At 39.2% G+C, this 14,697-nt stretch overlaps 1 protein-coding gene across 1 annotated transcript in view; it reads right to left on the reverse strand.

Annotated features, from left to right (window-relative positions):
* Window positions 1–14,697, reverse strand: part of ARHGAP28 (Rho GTPase activating protein 28) — a 134,959-nt gene that overhangs the window by 50,689 nt on the left and 69,573 nt on the right. Inside the window, 2 exon segments of the mRNA XM_006761825.2 lie at window positions 5,935–6,152; window positions 7,664–7,881. Of these exon segments, the coding sequence (XP_006761888.1) occupies window positions 5,935–6,152; window positions 7,664–7,881 (436 nt within the window).

Raw genomic sequence — 14,697 nt, forward strand, 5'->3', positions numbered from 1 at the left:
CATTTCAAAATCAGGCCCGCGGGCCGTAGTTTGCCCACGGCTGTTTTAACTGGTTAATTATTCATTCCTGAGTTTAAGAGTCTTCTTTTTCTTGTTACAAGCAAGCATTTTTCTCAAATGTTCCTGATTGCATTGAAATAATTACTGTTTTCTAAACTGCTTACTCTTAAATCCCCTTGCTTATGTTACCAGTAGACCATTTCTGGAGGGAATTACTGATATCCCTTCCTCATCCAGGGTCGCATCCGAAAGAGGAGTTGGGATACAACAAAAATCATCTGGCTATTGAAAAAAATGAGAGTGCATTTTTATTCAGGCATATTCTCCCAAATGTCATTGTGCATTTAGTTATGTGTTTTGCATAATATGTGTATGTTCCTACATATTTGTGGAGCTATACATACATATGACGGCCTTGCACTGATCATTGCATTTCGCCATGATCAACTCGTACCTGTCAGGATGATGATAGACACTGGTCTCTCTGTGGAAACCAGATACTGTCAACTGCCCACCCCAAATCTAGGCGGTTATCTCCCTTAACAGAATTCTGATTTTTTTTTTTCAGGAACTTTTTTGCCCAACTAAAAATAATTTGATTTCCCAGGCTCCCTTGCAACTAAAGATGATCATATAACAGTTCTGGGCAAATTTACAGGTGGTAAATGGAATTCTACCACATCAGATTTCCAGGAAAGCAAGGTCAGAGGGACAGAAGCAGTCGGTCTAAGTTCCAGGAACTGTCAGGAACACTAACATGGTGTGGCCAAACCAACTTGTAAACAAAAGGATGAAGGCCACATATGAAACACAAATAGAAATGTAGAAGGAAGCTAGATAAATGCTAAGAAAAAGAATCATCTACCTTTAGCTTCTTAAAGAGAGAAAAACAAATCTATACTTTTATAACTCATGCTTTCTTGTATTTTCAGTTACATGCAATCAAATGTGTATATGTATAGACGTTATTTAGAACAGAATGTATGACCACATTTATATAGTCAATTATAAGTCAGTATCACCTTTAACAGTTGTTTATCAATTATGAAAGTGGGAATAAATTAGACTGACTATTTTTCTCAATTAAATGTTACTGAAAGAAATATTTGGTTCACATCTCCTGAATATTATAAAAATGTATCTAGGCACTAGAATTCTGTTTGTGATGAATAAGACTGTAGACCTTGTGTTATGTATCCAAAGGTTGACTTAGTATTTGTGATTTAGTATATAATGGCTGTACCAAAACAAGGGTTAAATATTCTATTCCTTTATGGTCAGCACTCCATTGAAAATGAAATTTATTGTATATTTAATGAAATAATAAAATTTTAGTTGGATCCATAGAAATAGTCATAATTTACCTTGCTTGTCTATATTTTCTAAGCTTCTAGTAAAGATTAATATTGCTTTTACAATAAGGAAAAATACTGTTTGAAAGAAACAAATCCTACTGAAGAATTAGCACAGGGGAGTTGGATCAAGATAGCGAATTATATATACCACTTTCGGGTCTCCCTGCAAATCACTCAAAGTGTTAAAAGAGATACCTTTTTCAAAGAGTAGATCTAGAAACCACTAAACATTTCCATTAGTGGAAGAGAACTGCTGAATGTTCCTGGAAGATAAAAGGCAAGCAAGAATGGTTTGATAAGAATAGAGGAAAACCTCAGCTTGAAAAAAGATACAGGAAGCTTTTAAAAATCTACAAAACTTCCACAGGAGGAAAATGTGCAGAAGGTGAATGCTGATCCGGAAAAAAAGCACATATTAAGAATGAAAATAGCCCTGGCTCAGTGGATAGAGCGACAGCCTGCACAGCAAATGGTCAAAGGTTCGATTCCCGGTCATGGGCATGGCTGGGTTGCAGGTTTGATCCTCAGCCCCTAGGGAAGTCAAGGGTAAGGAGAGCCTATGATAAACTAACAAAATGACTGTTAAATCTTTTTAAATAAATGAAAGGCAGAAGTATGCATACAACCATGGAAAATTACTAACATGAAAAATGAGGTTGAAGGGATATCAAAAAAGGCAGATCAAACATACACACAAACAAAGCTTGGAATATATGAGAACATTTAAGAGAAACAGAGGTTCAATCCAAGCAATACGGCAATCATCTAACAGAATTCCAAAAGGAGATAACTTAGAAAATGAACGGAATCAATACTTGTTTTAAATGTTAGAAGAAAATATGTAAAACTTGAAGAATGAACGAGCCCTCAGATTGCAAGAGCTCAGTTAGTAGTGACCAGGATGAATTTTTCAAAAGGTGAAACAGGTAGAAGTTCAAGGTTCTAATGATAAAAAATAAAATTTAAAAAGCTTCCACATCTGCATATAAAGAAATGAGATTGATATAGATAGACATTGCTGCAATGGTGCAGGAGAGAAGATATTGGACAAATATCTTCAAAATTCTGAAGAAAAATTATTTTGAGCATATGCTTCTATGTGCAAAAAATGAAGAGAACTAGTATAATCTACGTATCTATCTGTCAAATCATTGAGTTTATACCTACATTAGGTAAGTTTGTTAGGTCAAATTCATATGCCTAAGATTAGTGCAAAATTACCCTATGAAAATTATGTTAAAGTTTCATTAAGAAAGTGAAATGGAGAATTTTAGGTAATCTATTAATGTAGATAAAAGATGCCAGAAAAAAGAATAAAGAGTAGTAGAGAATATGAGAGGGAGAGAGGGATAGAGGAGAAGGAGAAGGAGAAGGAGGAGGAAGAGGAGAGGAGGACACACAAAAAGATAGATCAGGGCAGATACTTTGAAAAAAAGAAGGAGGGGAAGGAATTGGTATTTATGCTGCCAAATCAAATAGGAAACTGAAAAATTTAGGTGCATTCCTAAAAAACTTGCACATCTCTTCACTTGGAGAAAGAGATGCTGAGGGGGAAAATCTGTGAAGATGATCATTAGGCTTTATATATTGTAAATGTATGTATTTTTAAAAATATTGCTGCTTACAATTTGACGAAGAACAACTGAATTTGTAAGCAGCATATACGATGCTGGGCTTTCACTGACTTTGAGGCCCATTTGCCAGGATAGCACAAGACCTCTGCTTCTTGAGAACCTGGCCTTTCTTTTACCTGCGACCACACCTCCTGCCCCATCCCCATTCTCAGTTCACCTAGGGCTGGGGCTTCTGCAGCAGGACCGGAAGGGGGAAGAGGAAGAGGACAGGAGGAAGAGCCACCCCTCCCTGGCCACCTCCACCATCACAGAGGAACTGTCTTAGGCCCTCTCTGGAGTTGAGAACACCAAACAGTGTATGCACCTGTACATGAGGGAAAAAGAAAAGACTCATTTATTTTGATACCTAAAGCCCTAATGGGGAAGTGCCTATTTTATGTTTCCCTTCAGGATCTAAGTGAAAGAAGAGGAAGGAGCCCCAAAAGCTCTGTTTCCCTCCCTGATCCTGTTACTATGTGTCCAAAGTTTTAGGAACCCTAAAGAGGCCAGCTGTGCATTTTCTTGAGTAACTGGAGGATTTGGGAGGAAGCCTACAGACCCTTTGCTATTTTGTACTTTTATAGGGAAGAGCAACAACCTTTGTCTGAGGTAGCTGGAAATAGAAGTGGAAAGGAAAGCATGTACCCCAATTCTCAGGACTCTCTCCTGATGATCTGGGAGATAACTGGAAAATGATCCAGGGAATTTAAACCAGCAGTGTTTAAACCTTTTCCCGGATAGACATCTTGGCTGGGAACCTGTGGCTGGAGCCCTTGCCTTAAATAGTGGGCATCACCTTTATCTATTTAATTATAGCTGTAGAAAATCTCACTATCCGGGATGATATAGGTTTCAGGTAGTATGAAAATTCAAACATCACAGAACTCAAAACACACTTACTTCAAGGCATATCATTATATAGAAGACTAGGGGCCCGGTGCACGAAGATTTGTGCACGGGGATTGTGGGGGTGGGGAAGTGGGGAGAGTGGGTGGGGGGGGGGGTCCCTCAGCCTGACCTGCACCTTCTCCAATCTGGGAGCCCTCTCCAATCCTGGAGTTTCTGTCTGTCTTTGCAATCATATGAATGAATTGTCTGAGACCCCCAACCCAGTTTGGTTTGTTGCTCACAGAATAATAGAGGCATTTTTTTTCCTTGGCTTCATTGGTGGAGATTTCCTAGAAGTTTTAGGCTATCTTCCCTTTACTTTTTCCTAGACACTCTGATTTTACTTATGTCTCTCACCTTTGCTTTCCCTCCATTCCAAACCATAACAGTAACTTGCTTCAGGCTCACTTTGCTCTAGTGTCTAGGACAGTGGTCGGAAAACTGTGGCTCGTGAGCCGCAGTTTGCTGACCACTGGTCTAGGAGATCCGTCTGCCACCAGAAGTATGATTCCCAGCATTCCTGGTGCTCCCCGTGCTCTGGGCTTCTGCTTCCAGTCCTGGGGCTGCCATCAAAACTACTATTCTCAGAATTCCTGGTGCTCCCAGCGCTGGGAGTGACCGACTGAGGAAGCCATGTCCCCCCAAGCTGCCAGCCTCTCCCATTTCTGCTCTCCGCCCAGTGCCTGCATATGTAAATCAACCCACCATCTTTGTTGGGTTAATTTGCATATTCACTCCCGATTGGCTGGTGAGCATAGCAAAGGGATGGTCAATTTACATGTTTCTCTTTTATTATATAGGATTCTAGAACGGTGCTATTCAATTCATTAGCTATCAGCCACATGTAACTATTTAGATTTAGTCAATAAAAGTACATAAAAATAAAAATTCAGTTCCTTAGTCACACCAGCCATATTTCAAATGCTAGTGCCACCTGTGAATGTGGCTACCATACTGGACAGCACAGAAATAGATCATTTCTATCACTATAGCAAGTTCTACAGGATAGTGCTATTCTTAGCACAAATGCAAAGGTTAATAAAGTATATGTGAGCTTCCCTGGCAACTACCCAATGTGATTAATATGTCTAAGGGAAGATATGACATAGACAACCTAAAGTAACTCAAATCGGAAACTGGCTTCAACTATGCTTGCTACCCAATCTCCTTGAAATTTTAATTTATGTCATTATTGATATTATAATTACACAGGTGAAAAACCTAACTCAGATGATTAACTAAATTGTCCAGAAAAATTTATTTGTAACTGCAGCAGAATATCAAGTTTCCTTTTATCTTTATACTAATTACCCTCAAAGTTATAAGAATCTCATCTTTATAGAACCTAACACAGGACTTTGCACAGATAATGTGTCCAATAACTATTTTTTGCATCAATGATGATGCAATACAACATTGCAATGATGCAATGAATGAATGAATGAATGAGTTGTAAGGCAGAGTTTGCAATGAAACAAACATAGAAATAGGAGAACATGATTAACAGCCTCAGAAGTAAAAGTGTGTATGGCCTTGGAACTCTCAGTTAAGGTGGAATTTCAACCAGCCATTCCTCATGAAACATGTCATGCTTCCCTCATGCTTTTTATGAATCATCTGTCTCCTACTTAATTAATGCTCATACCTTTCCATTTTTTTACCTTTTTAACTTATTTGACCATAAAGGCTATCTTGCTTACTCTTCCACCTCCACCTCCATTTAAAACAAACCACCCAGACTTGCTTATAATACTGGGGCCACTTTCCCAGGACTCTTTTACCTGTTTCCATTCAGGACTTAGATTTAAGTATAGGCTCTGTGTAGCCCATCCACAAAGACTTGCTCTGTTGCCAAAACGTTATTCTGTAACTTCAGTGAAGAAAGGAATACATTTAATGTTGAGGGAGATTGATGAATGGGATAAGGAATGGGATAGCTTACACTTCAAATTTGTAAAATTTTGGACTGTGCTGTCTGCTTTAGTTTTCTTTAAAACTAGATGATGATATGCTTTCCGTTTCTCCTTCATCTTCTCCCCCAACCAAACCAAACCTTCTGAGCCATGCTCAGCACTTACAGGAGATTCGCTGACCCCGAAGATGTCTCTGACGTCCCTGACAGACTGCTTGTTCTTTTTTCTCATGGTTTGAGTGTAAGTGTTATATCTCTTTTTCACCGCAGCTGCTTGGGTTCGAGTCAATGTGGAGAGCAAGGCTTTGCCATCCTCCTCTTCATCACCTGAGATCAGGGTTGATAAACCCACATCTTGCAACCACTCTGCTTCAAGTTCTCCTTCTGAAAAATAACATGACCAAGAGGAGGTTAGCACATTCTCTGTCTGATTGGGTGAGGTGTGTATCTGTAGGTCTGTGTATACCTGTGAATAAGAAATATCAATAGTCAATATATTAAGACTGTCCTTTTCCCCCAAATTATACAAAAAGGTCTATTAAAATGAATGAAAAGTTTGTATTGTATTTTTTAAATCAGTCAAATTTTAAAGTATTTTCTAGTACAATAAGGTTAATTGGCAGATTGAGTAAGGTTTTTTTTCTTGGCCAGACAGTTAAATATAAGCTATATCTGGACTATCAATTCAAAAGAGGAAAAAATATGAATACTTAAACTAAAACCATAATTGAAAAATAGGGGTTTAAACAGCATCCAAAAGGGCTTTTAATCACTCAAAGGCAGGTTCAAATCCCAATGCTACTATTTACTAGATACATGGATTTGGAAGGTTTTAAGATATCTTTTCGCTTCAATGTGTTGTTGGCAAAATAGAGGTAATAATAACAAAATTTTTACTCGGCTATGAGGATTGTTTTACCATTATGACAAATGGTAAAAAACCGTGAACAGCATATGTGGTTCAACAGTTATTTGTTCTCTTACTTTCTCCTTATTCTGAACATTAGGCAATCTTTCCATTTTTCAGAAGGTAATTAAAAAATGCAAAATTAGTCATAATAAGAATCAATCGCTATTGTAAATTAGAGGTACAGAAATAATAAAGGATTCAGAATAACAACATCTTGTAACAGCAAATCCACCTGTACATACAATTTGGGGAACTACGCTAAACAGGCACTCCTGAATGAGGTTTGTCTAAAGAGCAGATTGGGCTGTTTTGTAAATGCCTGTCCAAGTATCAGTCTGGTAGTCTTGGACATGCTTACAGTATTGCAGCACTGGTATGTGACCCAAAGTCTCCAATGTGCTTCACAGCTCCAATTTCTTAGCTAGGCAAACCTTCATTTTCTTTCTTGTTTTTATTGCTCATTTGCTTTATAAACTGTCCTTTAACAGGAAATGCAAAGGTGAAGCTAAGTTGTAGCATTCTGTACTAATCCACCACATCAGTAAGTTAGTTGGTGAACCATATTAAAAAGGGAATTGCCTGGCCGGCGTGGCTCAGTGGTTGAACGTCGACCTATGAACCAGGAGGTCACAGTTTGATTCCTGGTCAGGACACATGCCTGGGTTGCAGGCACAATCCCCAGTGTGGGGCGTGCAGGAGGCAGCTGATCAATGATTCTCTCTCATCATTGATGTTTCTATCTCTCTCCTTCACCCTTCCTCTCTGAAATCAATAAAGAAATATATTTAAAAAAATGTTTGGATATTACTAAGACAGCTAGCAGATAACCAATCACAAAGCAGTGAGGAACAGGTAGCTGATACGCTGAATTCTAATAAATTCATTTGTTAAATTACTAATGAAATGAGTTTTACCTGCTGACAGAACAAGAGAGAGCATACAAAGAAAGTAAGTCAGCAGACAAGAAAAGGAGTCTCGCACTTACCATCCACAGGCTTGACCTCAGCTGGCGCCTGCTCTTCCTGCCCTCCCATGCTGTTCTCTTTAATACTTTCTATTTCCCTCCAGAAGTCCTCCATGGAGGCGCTGTCCATGGAGGCGCTGTCCACGGAGGCTTGTGAGTTGGTGCGGCTGAATGCAGGAGAATGTAGGGATTCATTGGAGAGCATCCTGTTAATTCTTCGGCAGCGTGGAATGGATTTTCTGAGGAAAGAATATCTGTAAATTAAAATCAGTTCCTTTTATGTCATAAATCACAAAATTCAATTCAGGTTTAAAATCAGTGAAGAAACGGAGCCAGTGTGGAAGAGAAGGGTTTGAGGGGAAAATCTCCACTCAGTGGTGGCCTTTTTAAAAAACCTTTTCTAATTCATAATGACTCTGTGGCCATCAGGACTTACCATAAAAAACACTTTTAAAATTTTCACATACTCATAAAGTAGAAAGTTATTTGTATTAGTCAAAACATACACGGTCTGTCTCTGTAAAGGATCTAAGACGATGACAGAGGAGGTAAAAGGTTGACTGCTCACACCTATTAGGGTTGTCACAAAAAATAAACAAAAACAACAATGTTGATGAGAATGTGGAGAAAATGAAACCCCTGTGCATTGTTGGTAGGAATGTAAAACGGTATAGCTGTTGTAGAAAACAATATGGAGGCTCCTAAAAATTTTGAACATAGAATTACTATATGATCCAGCAATTCTATTTCTGGGTAAAAGGACAAAAGAATTGAAAGCAGGGTCTCAAAGACAGTTTTCATATGTCCATGTTCATAGCAGCATTATTCGCAAAAACCACAAGGTATAAACAACCCAAATGGCTGTCATTGAATGAATGGATAAACAAAATACGGCATCTAATACAAACAATTCAGCTTTAAAAAAGGAAAGAAATTCTGCTCCATGCTACAACATTAATGAAACTTGAAGACTTTATGCTAAGTGAAATAAGCCAAGCACAATAAGACAATACTAGAAACTCCACTTAGATGAGATTCTTAGAGTAGTCAAATTCATAGAGGCAGAAAGTAGAACGGCGGTTCCCAGGGGCTTGGGGGAGGAGGGGATGGGTAGTTGCTTAATGAGTACCAAGTTTTATTTTCTCAAGATGAAACTAGTTCTGGAGTTGGATGGTGGAGATGGTTGTGCAACAATGTGAATGTACTTAATACAAGCTTAAAATAATTAAGATGGTAAATTTTATCTCATGTGTTCTTTAATAGAATTTTTTAATTGAAAAAAATTTTTATGTTGCCTTTTGAGATAATGAGATAGTGATAGGAAAGAATATATAATATTTAATGGAAAACCCTTGCCATAGCCAGTTTGGCTCAGTGGATAGAGTGTCAGCCTGTGGACTGAACGGTCCCAGGTTCGATTCTGGTCAAGGGCACATACCTCAGTTGCAGGCTCAATCTCCAGCCCTGGTCGGGGCGCATGCAGAAGGCAACCAATTGATGTGTCTCTTTTACATCAATGTTTCTCTCTCTGTCTCTCTCTGTCTTCCACTCTCTCTGAAAAGTCAATGGAAAAATATCCTCTGGTGAGGATTAAAAACAAAAAACAGCCCTAACTGGTTTGGCTCAGTGGCTAGAGTGTTGGCCTGCGGACTGAAAGGTCCTAGGCTCGAAATCGGTCAGGGGCATGTACCTGGGTTGCGGGCACATCCCCATTAGGGGGTGTGCAGGAGGCTGCTGATCGATGTTTCTCTCTCACCGATGTTTCTAACTCTCTATCCCTCTCCCTTCCTCTGTGTAAAAAATCAATAAAATATATATATTTTTAAACACACACACACACACACACACACATACACATACACACACACACAAAAGAAACCTAGGGAAATGGGACATCAACCTGCAGCACAGAGACCCCTGAATAGTTCAGGGAGAACTGAATCACCACCTGCATTGGTAGAGGGATCCTACTGGGATGAGGAGGCAAAGGGTATACTCAGAAGACATTATCATAAAACTGCTGAGGGCTGGGGGAACAGACATGAAATACAGATCATGAGCATCTGAGTAACACGCTGGTTTCATCTGAGACAATCCACCTAAAGAATGCTTTAATTGCAATGATCAACCATTCTTTTTTGGCTAAGTACACAGACAGCATTTTTTGGATAAGCACATTTGGAAGAGTTCTCACTTTCTTAGTTAAGGATACAAATATTTCCTCCTTCGTCACAGGGAGTAGAGACCATGACCTGCCATATTTGAAGCATCACATACTAGTAATAGTGATCCTCAGGCTCATCCAACACTTCGATGAGCTTTAACTTGGCGTTGCATACCTCACCATATTAGGATAAATAGAGTCTAAGCTTTGTCAGCTGTTTGTATTTTTTTTAATTTCTCAAGATGAAACAATTCCAGGAAAACATTACATGAAAACAGAATACAAATGTATTACAGAGCAACTATTTTTGGGAAAAACACCATTAGGTTTAAGATTAGATTTTAACTTCATGCTAACTATCATAACTTCAAAGTGGCATTTAAAAATACATTTTATTATTGTATTTTCCTCAATTATCTTTTAAGGAATAAATTGTATTATATTTTAATGATTACTAGAGATCTAGGTGGCTAACTGAGCACACATTTTTAAAAAAACAGCCATTTCTACAGAGGAGCCTCTCATTCAAGCTGCACTTCAGGGAGAAGCCAGCACTGAACTACCTGCCTCTGCACTAAACTGTCTGCCTGCACTGTGTTCCTGCCATTGGAGCCAGCCCTTAAACAGGAGTTCCTGGAATCCTAGACTGAGTCTGTCCCTACCCAATGGGAGCTGTGCAGCTATATCCCCAACAGATTTCTCACCAACCAATCAGAGCAGCTCCTTTATAACCAATCAGGTCAGTGCCTTTTGGACCAATCAAACTAGAAGAATTTGGAGTCGTCATTTAGATGAGGACACACCAATTGGAGACTAGGGGTAGGGATTTCTGTCTATATAAGTCAGCTCCCCTCTGGCTCTTGAGAGTGAACTTTCCCTTTCCACCAAAGACTTCAGACTTCATTGTCTTGGCTGGAGAGAAAACACCAAAGATGTCTTGCTGAACCACAGCAGGATAGGCCAGTGCAGGGAAGAGCAGGCCAGACTCAGTGCAGGGAAGAGCAGAGGGGTCTGGCAGGAGAGGGGCCTGACCTCAGGACCACCTTGCCCAGGGCTGCCTCACCCCAGGGCCTCCTAACAGCAGCTCTGCTGTATAACAATGGAGCTGTCCCATAGCCTTGCTGTTTTCACAGCCCTCCTCTGTAACAATTGAGCTGTTGCACTGAACAAAGTTTCCTTCTTCAACACATTCCAAACTGGGGATTCCTATTGGTGTTGAATTGATGCCAATGAGCTTTAGTTGACCCTAGGGATAGAGGAGCCAGGATTTAAATTCAAGCCTTTTCTATGTTGTCCAAGTGTCTTCCCCACAGTAATCTTTCTTAATTTCATAAGTCCCCTCAGATATTTGTATATCTGCATATAGCTATACATATTTTTATTCCAGAGAAGGAATATAGAGATTTAGAGGGAAAACTCTGAAGCCAGCTGGTCCAGGTTTAAATACAGGCTCTGCCACTTCCAAGATCTATGACCTAGAACAAGCTATTGAATCTCTGTGCCTCCATTTCTTAATCGATAAAATACGAATGCAAAGTGGTTGTTGCAAGGTAGTTTTATTTACCTGCAGCAAAGAGACATATTCAAAGCTGTCTCCCAAAGGGAGGCTTAGCCTTTGCTCATATACACTATTTAGTCAATTACATATTGATTTCTTCTTTGCAGTTGTCTCACTTATTTGGTTGAGTTCCTGTCAAGCGCTTCCTGTTTCCATCTGCATCTACAAAATACTATGCTATAGTTTAATGTTTAGCAAGAATTGCATTTAGTAATAACATTTAGAACTGGTCAGACCTTGAGAGCCTTGTCCTATCTAACAGAAATATTAATCAGCCCTTGCTGGTGTTGCTCAGTGGTTAGAGTGCCAGCCTTCACACTGGAGGGTCGCTGGTTTGATTCCTGGTCAAGGGCATGTACCTGGGTGGCAGTTTCAATCCCTGTTCCCTGTTGGTATGTGTGTGGAATGCAACCAATTGATGTGTCTCTTTCACATCAATGCTTCTTTCTCTTCTCTCTTTCTCTTCTCTTTCTCTCCACCCACCCCCCTCCTTTTCACTCTCTCTAAAAATCAATAGAAAAAATATCCTCATTCCTCAGGTGAGAATTAATATATATACATATATTAATCATACACTATACTTCATGGAGTTATTATAAGGATTAAGTGAGTTAATATACTTAAAATGCATTGCATATAGTAAACCCATGGGTTAAGTGATAGCTATATTTGTTAGCATGCTCATAGCTAGATTTAGGATCAGGCTATAACAGGTGTTGGAATATCTCAGGGGCACTAATATATGACTAGAATGTAAAGAGATAAATAAAACTAGATCAACCAGAACTCCTCTCTGACCCACCATCATTCTCAAGGCTTGTTTGCCCAACTCCCTTAGGCTAATGTGGACATCGGACACAATTCTGGCAAAAGTCAATAAGAACTTTTCCTCTCCATGGTTTCAGCAAAATCATATTTTTCTTAATATAGGTGCTATTCCCTTCTCTTCCTCCTTCTCCTTTATTAAAATGTGGACAAAATGACTGGTGCATCTGCAGCCATCTTGCAACCATGAGATAAAAAACAAGAAAATTACAGTTATCAGCCTTAAGTCTCAGAAATAATATCTCTGTACTTCCAAAAATGTGAGAAAATAAACTCTTGTTTTTAAAAACTAATCTTTGTTGGTGCTATTGTTACTTGCAGCCAAAATAGTTCCTAACTGATATAATTGGAAAAAATATTTAAGTCATTTGGGGTGAGGTGACATAAGACACCTTCTCTACCACACTAAGAGGAATATTTAAATAAAACCAAACTGTCAATAATAACCTGCTTCCTAAAGGAAGGTGAGGTCTAACGTAATGCTTTTCTATTTTATAGACTGCCCAATTATGAGCCTAACCCCAGGTCTCGGTCTCGCCTTGATCCCTATACTACAGAGTTAAGCTTCATGGTGAAGACATACCTGTCTAAATATACAGGAAATATATTCACATTGCTCTTCAATCTAACATATTCCAAGAGTTTTAGGAAGAATACACCTAAAACCAATGGTTTCCCCTTCCCTATCTGAAAGAAGATAAGAACATAATTCTTCATTGTCAGAGTCTTTGAATGATGCTGGTGCCAGCACAGAGTGGAATGGTGTTAGGTACTGACTGGCAGGGCTCTTGCAAGGCAAATCGCTTGCTCTCTGAAAAAGGCCTGGGCACAGCCCCAGTAATGCAGCTGTTTGCTTCTTAGCTTCCCCGGGAGGCCATTCAGATAAAGTAAGAGGACAAATCCTTTGTTTTTATGCTCTGGCTTCTCAGGAATCTTTGGATTCTAACATGCATATAAACAAGCCTAACCTGGATGTCTTGCAAAAGCACTTGAAAGGCAATGGTGATAAAAGGAAGTTATAGCGTCAGAGTAATAGAAGCCAGAACAGAGAGGAGAGGAGGTCCCACTTTCTTTCTCAGGCTCCCTGGCTGTGCCTTTCAATATCATTCTGGTGTCCTCTCATGCTCATCCTGCCACTCGCCATCCAAGTTTTCTGTTCCTTTCCTGGCCTGCCTCACCCTCTTAAGGAACAGGAGAAAGCTGGTATTCCATCAGGAGGCAAACAGGTATGTCTCCGTTGGCAGTAAAGGATACAGAAAAATGTGTTTGTAGATTAGGGGGAGGCTTAAAACAGCAAACAAATCTCAGCCATTCAACAAGGAACATTCTAAGTGGTTTTAAAAGCTGGAGTGTTTTGTGTTTTTGTGTTTTGTTGGGTTTTTTTTGACCAATTGAAGTTCACATCAGCAATTAAATTCTTACGTATCTATGTATCACCCTGAGTACAAGCACTTTGCTAGAAATGGGGAATGCCGCGATGAAGGGTGAACGAAAAAGCAATTTCAAACCATTATACACTCAAACCCAGTGATTTACAAAGGAGGAGGCTCCAACGGGGCAGCAAGCTCTTTTGTAAAAGAGAATGACAGAATCTTTTCCTGGGGCTGGGGACAGGCCGGCATGCTTTTCTGTACTTCTAGCGATGAGAGCAAAGCAACTGCATCTGCTTAACTCAAAGTAATCTATGCTATATTCAGTTTACTGACCTACCGAAGAACATGAGATTAAATGAAATCAATGTTTGTATAGTTAGCACATAATTAAAATATACTAATTATATGTCAAAAATCAAAATATGATCTGTTTCTTAAATTCTCCCTACTTTGCCTGGAGGGAGGGGGAATGGAGAGTGGACCCAATGGGTATCGAGTTGCTTTTGGGAGATGAACATGTTCTGGAATTAGTGGTGATGGTATCACCACTTTGTGGATATACTAAAACAAAACAAAACAAACAAACAAACCAACCCACTGAATTATACACTTTAAAAGAATGAACTTTATATTATGTGAATTATATCTCAAAAAAATACTACATCAGAAAAAATTGCCATTTTTAATTTTTTTAAAAGATTTTGATAAGTAAAAGTGCTTTGATACTGAAAACACCAAATAGTGGTAAGGAAGTAGAACAACAGAAATTCTCAATCATTGCTGGTGGGGATGCAAAATGGTACAGCCACTTTTGAAGACAGTTTGGCGGTTTCATACAGAACTAAACATACACTTATCATACAATTCAGCAATTTACCCAAAGGATTTAAAAACTTTGGTTCAATGTTTAAAACAGCTTTATTCATAGTTGGCAAAACCAGGCAGCAATTCAGATGTTCTTGCCCTGGCAGGTGTTGCTCAGTGCTTAGAGCACTGGCCTTCGCACCAAAAGTTCTCAGGTTTGAGTCCAGGTCAAGGGCACATACCTGGGTTATGGGTTTGCTTCTCACCCTAGGTCGGGGCATGTGCAGGAAGCAACCAGTCAATGTGTCTCTCTCACACTAGTGTTTACACT

Source organism: Myotis davidii, unplaced genomic scaffold (genome assembly GCF_000327345.1).
Source record: "Myotis davidii unplaced genomic scaffold, ASM32734v1 scaffold96, whole genome shotgun sequence".
NCBI classification, from domain to species: domain Eukaryota; kingdom Metazoa; phylum Chordata; class Mammalia; order Chiroptera; family Vespertilionidae; genus Myotis; species Myotis davidii.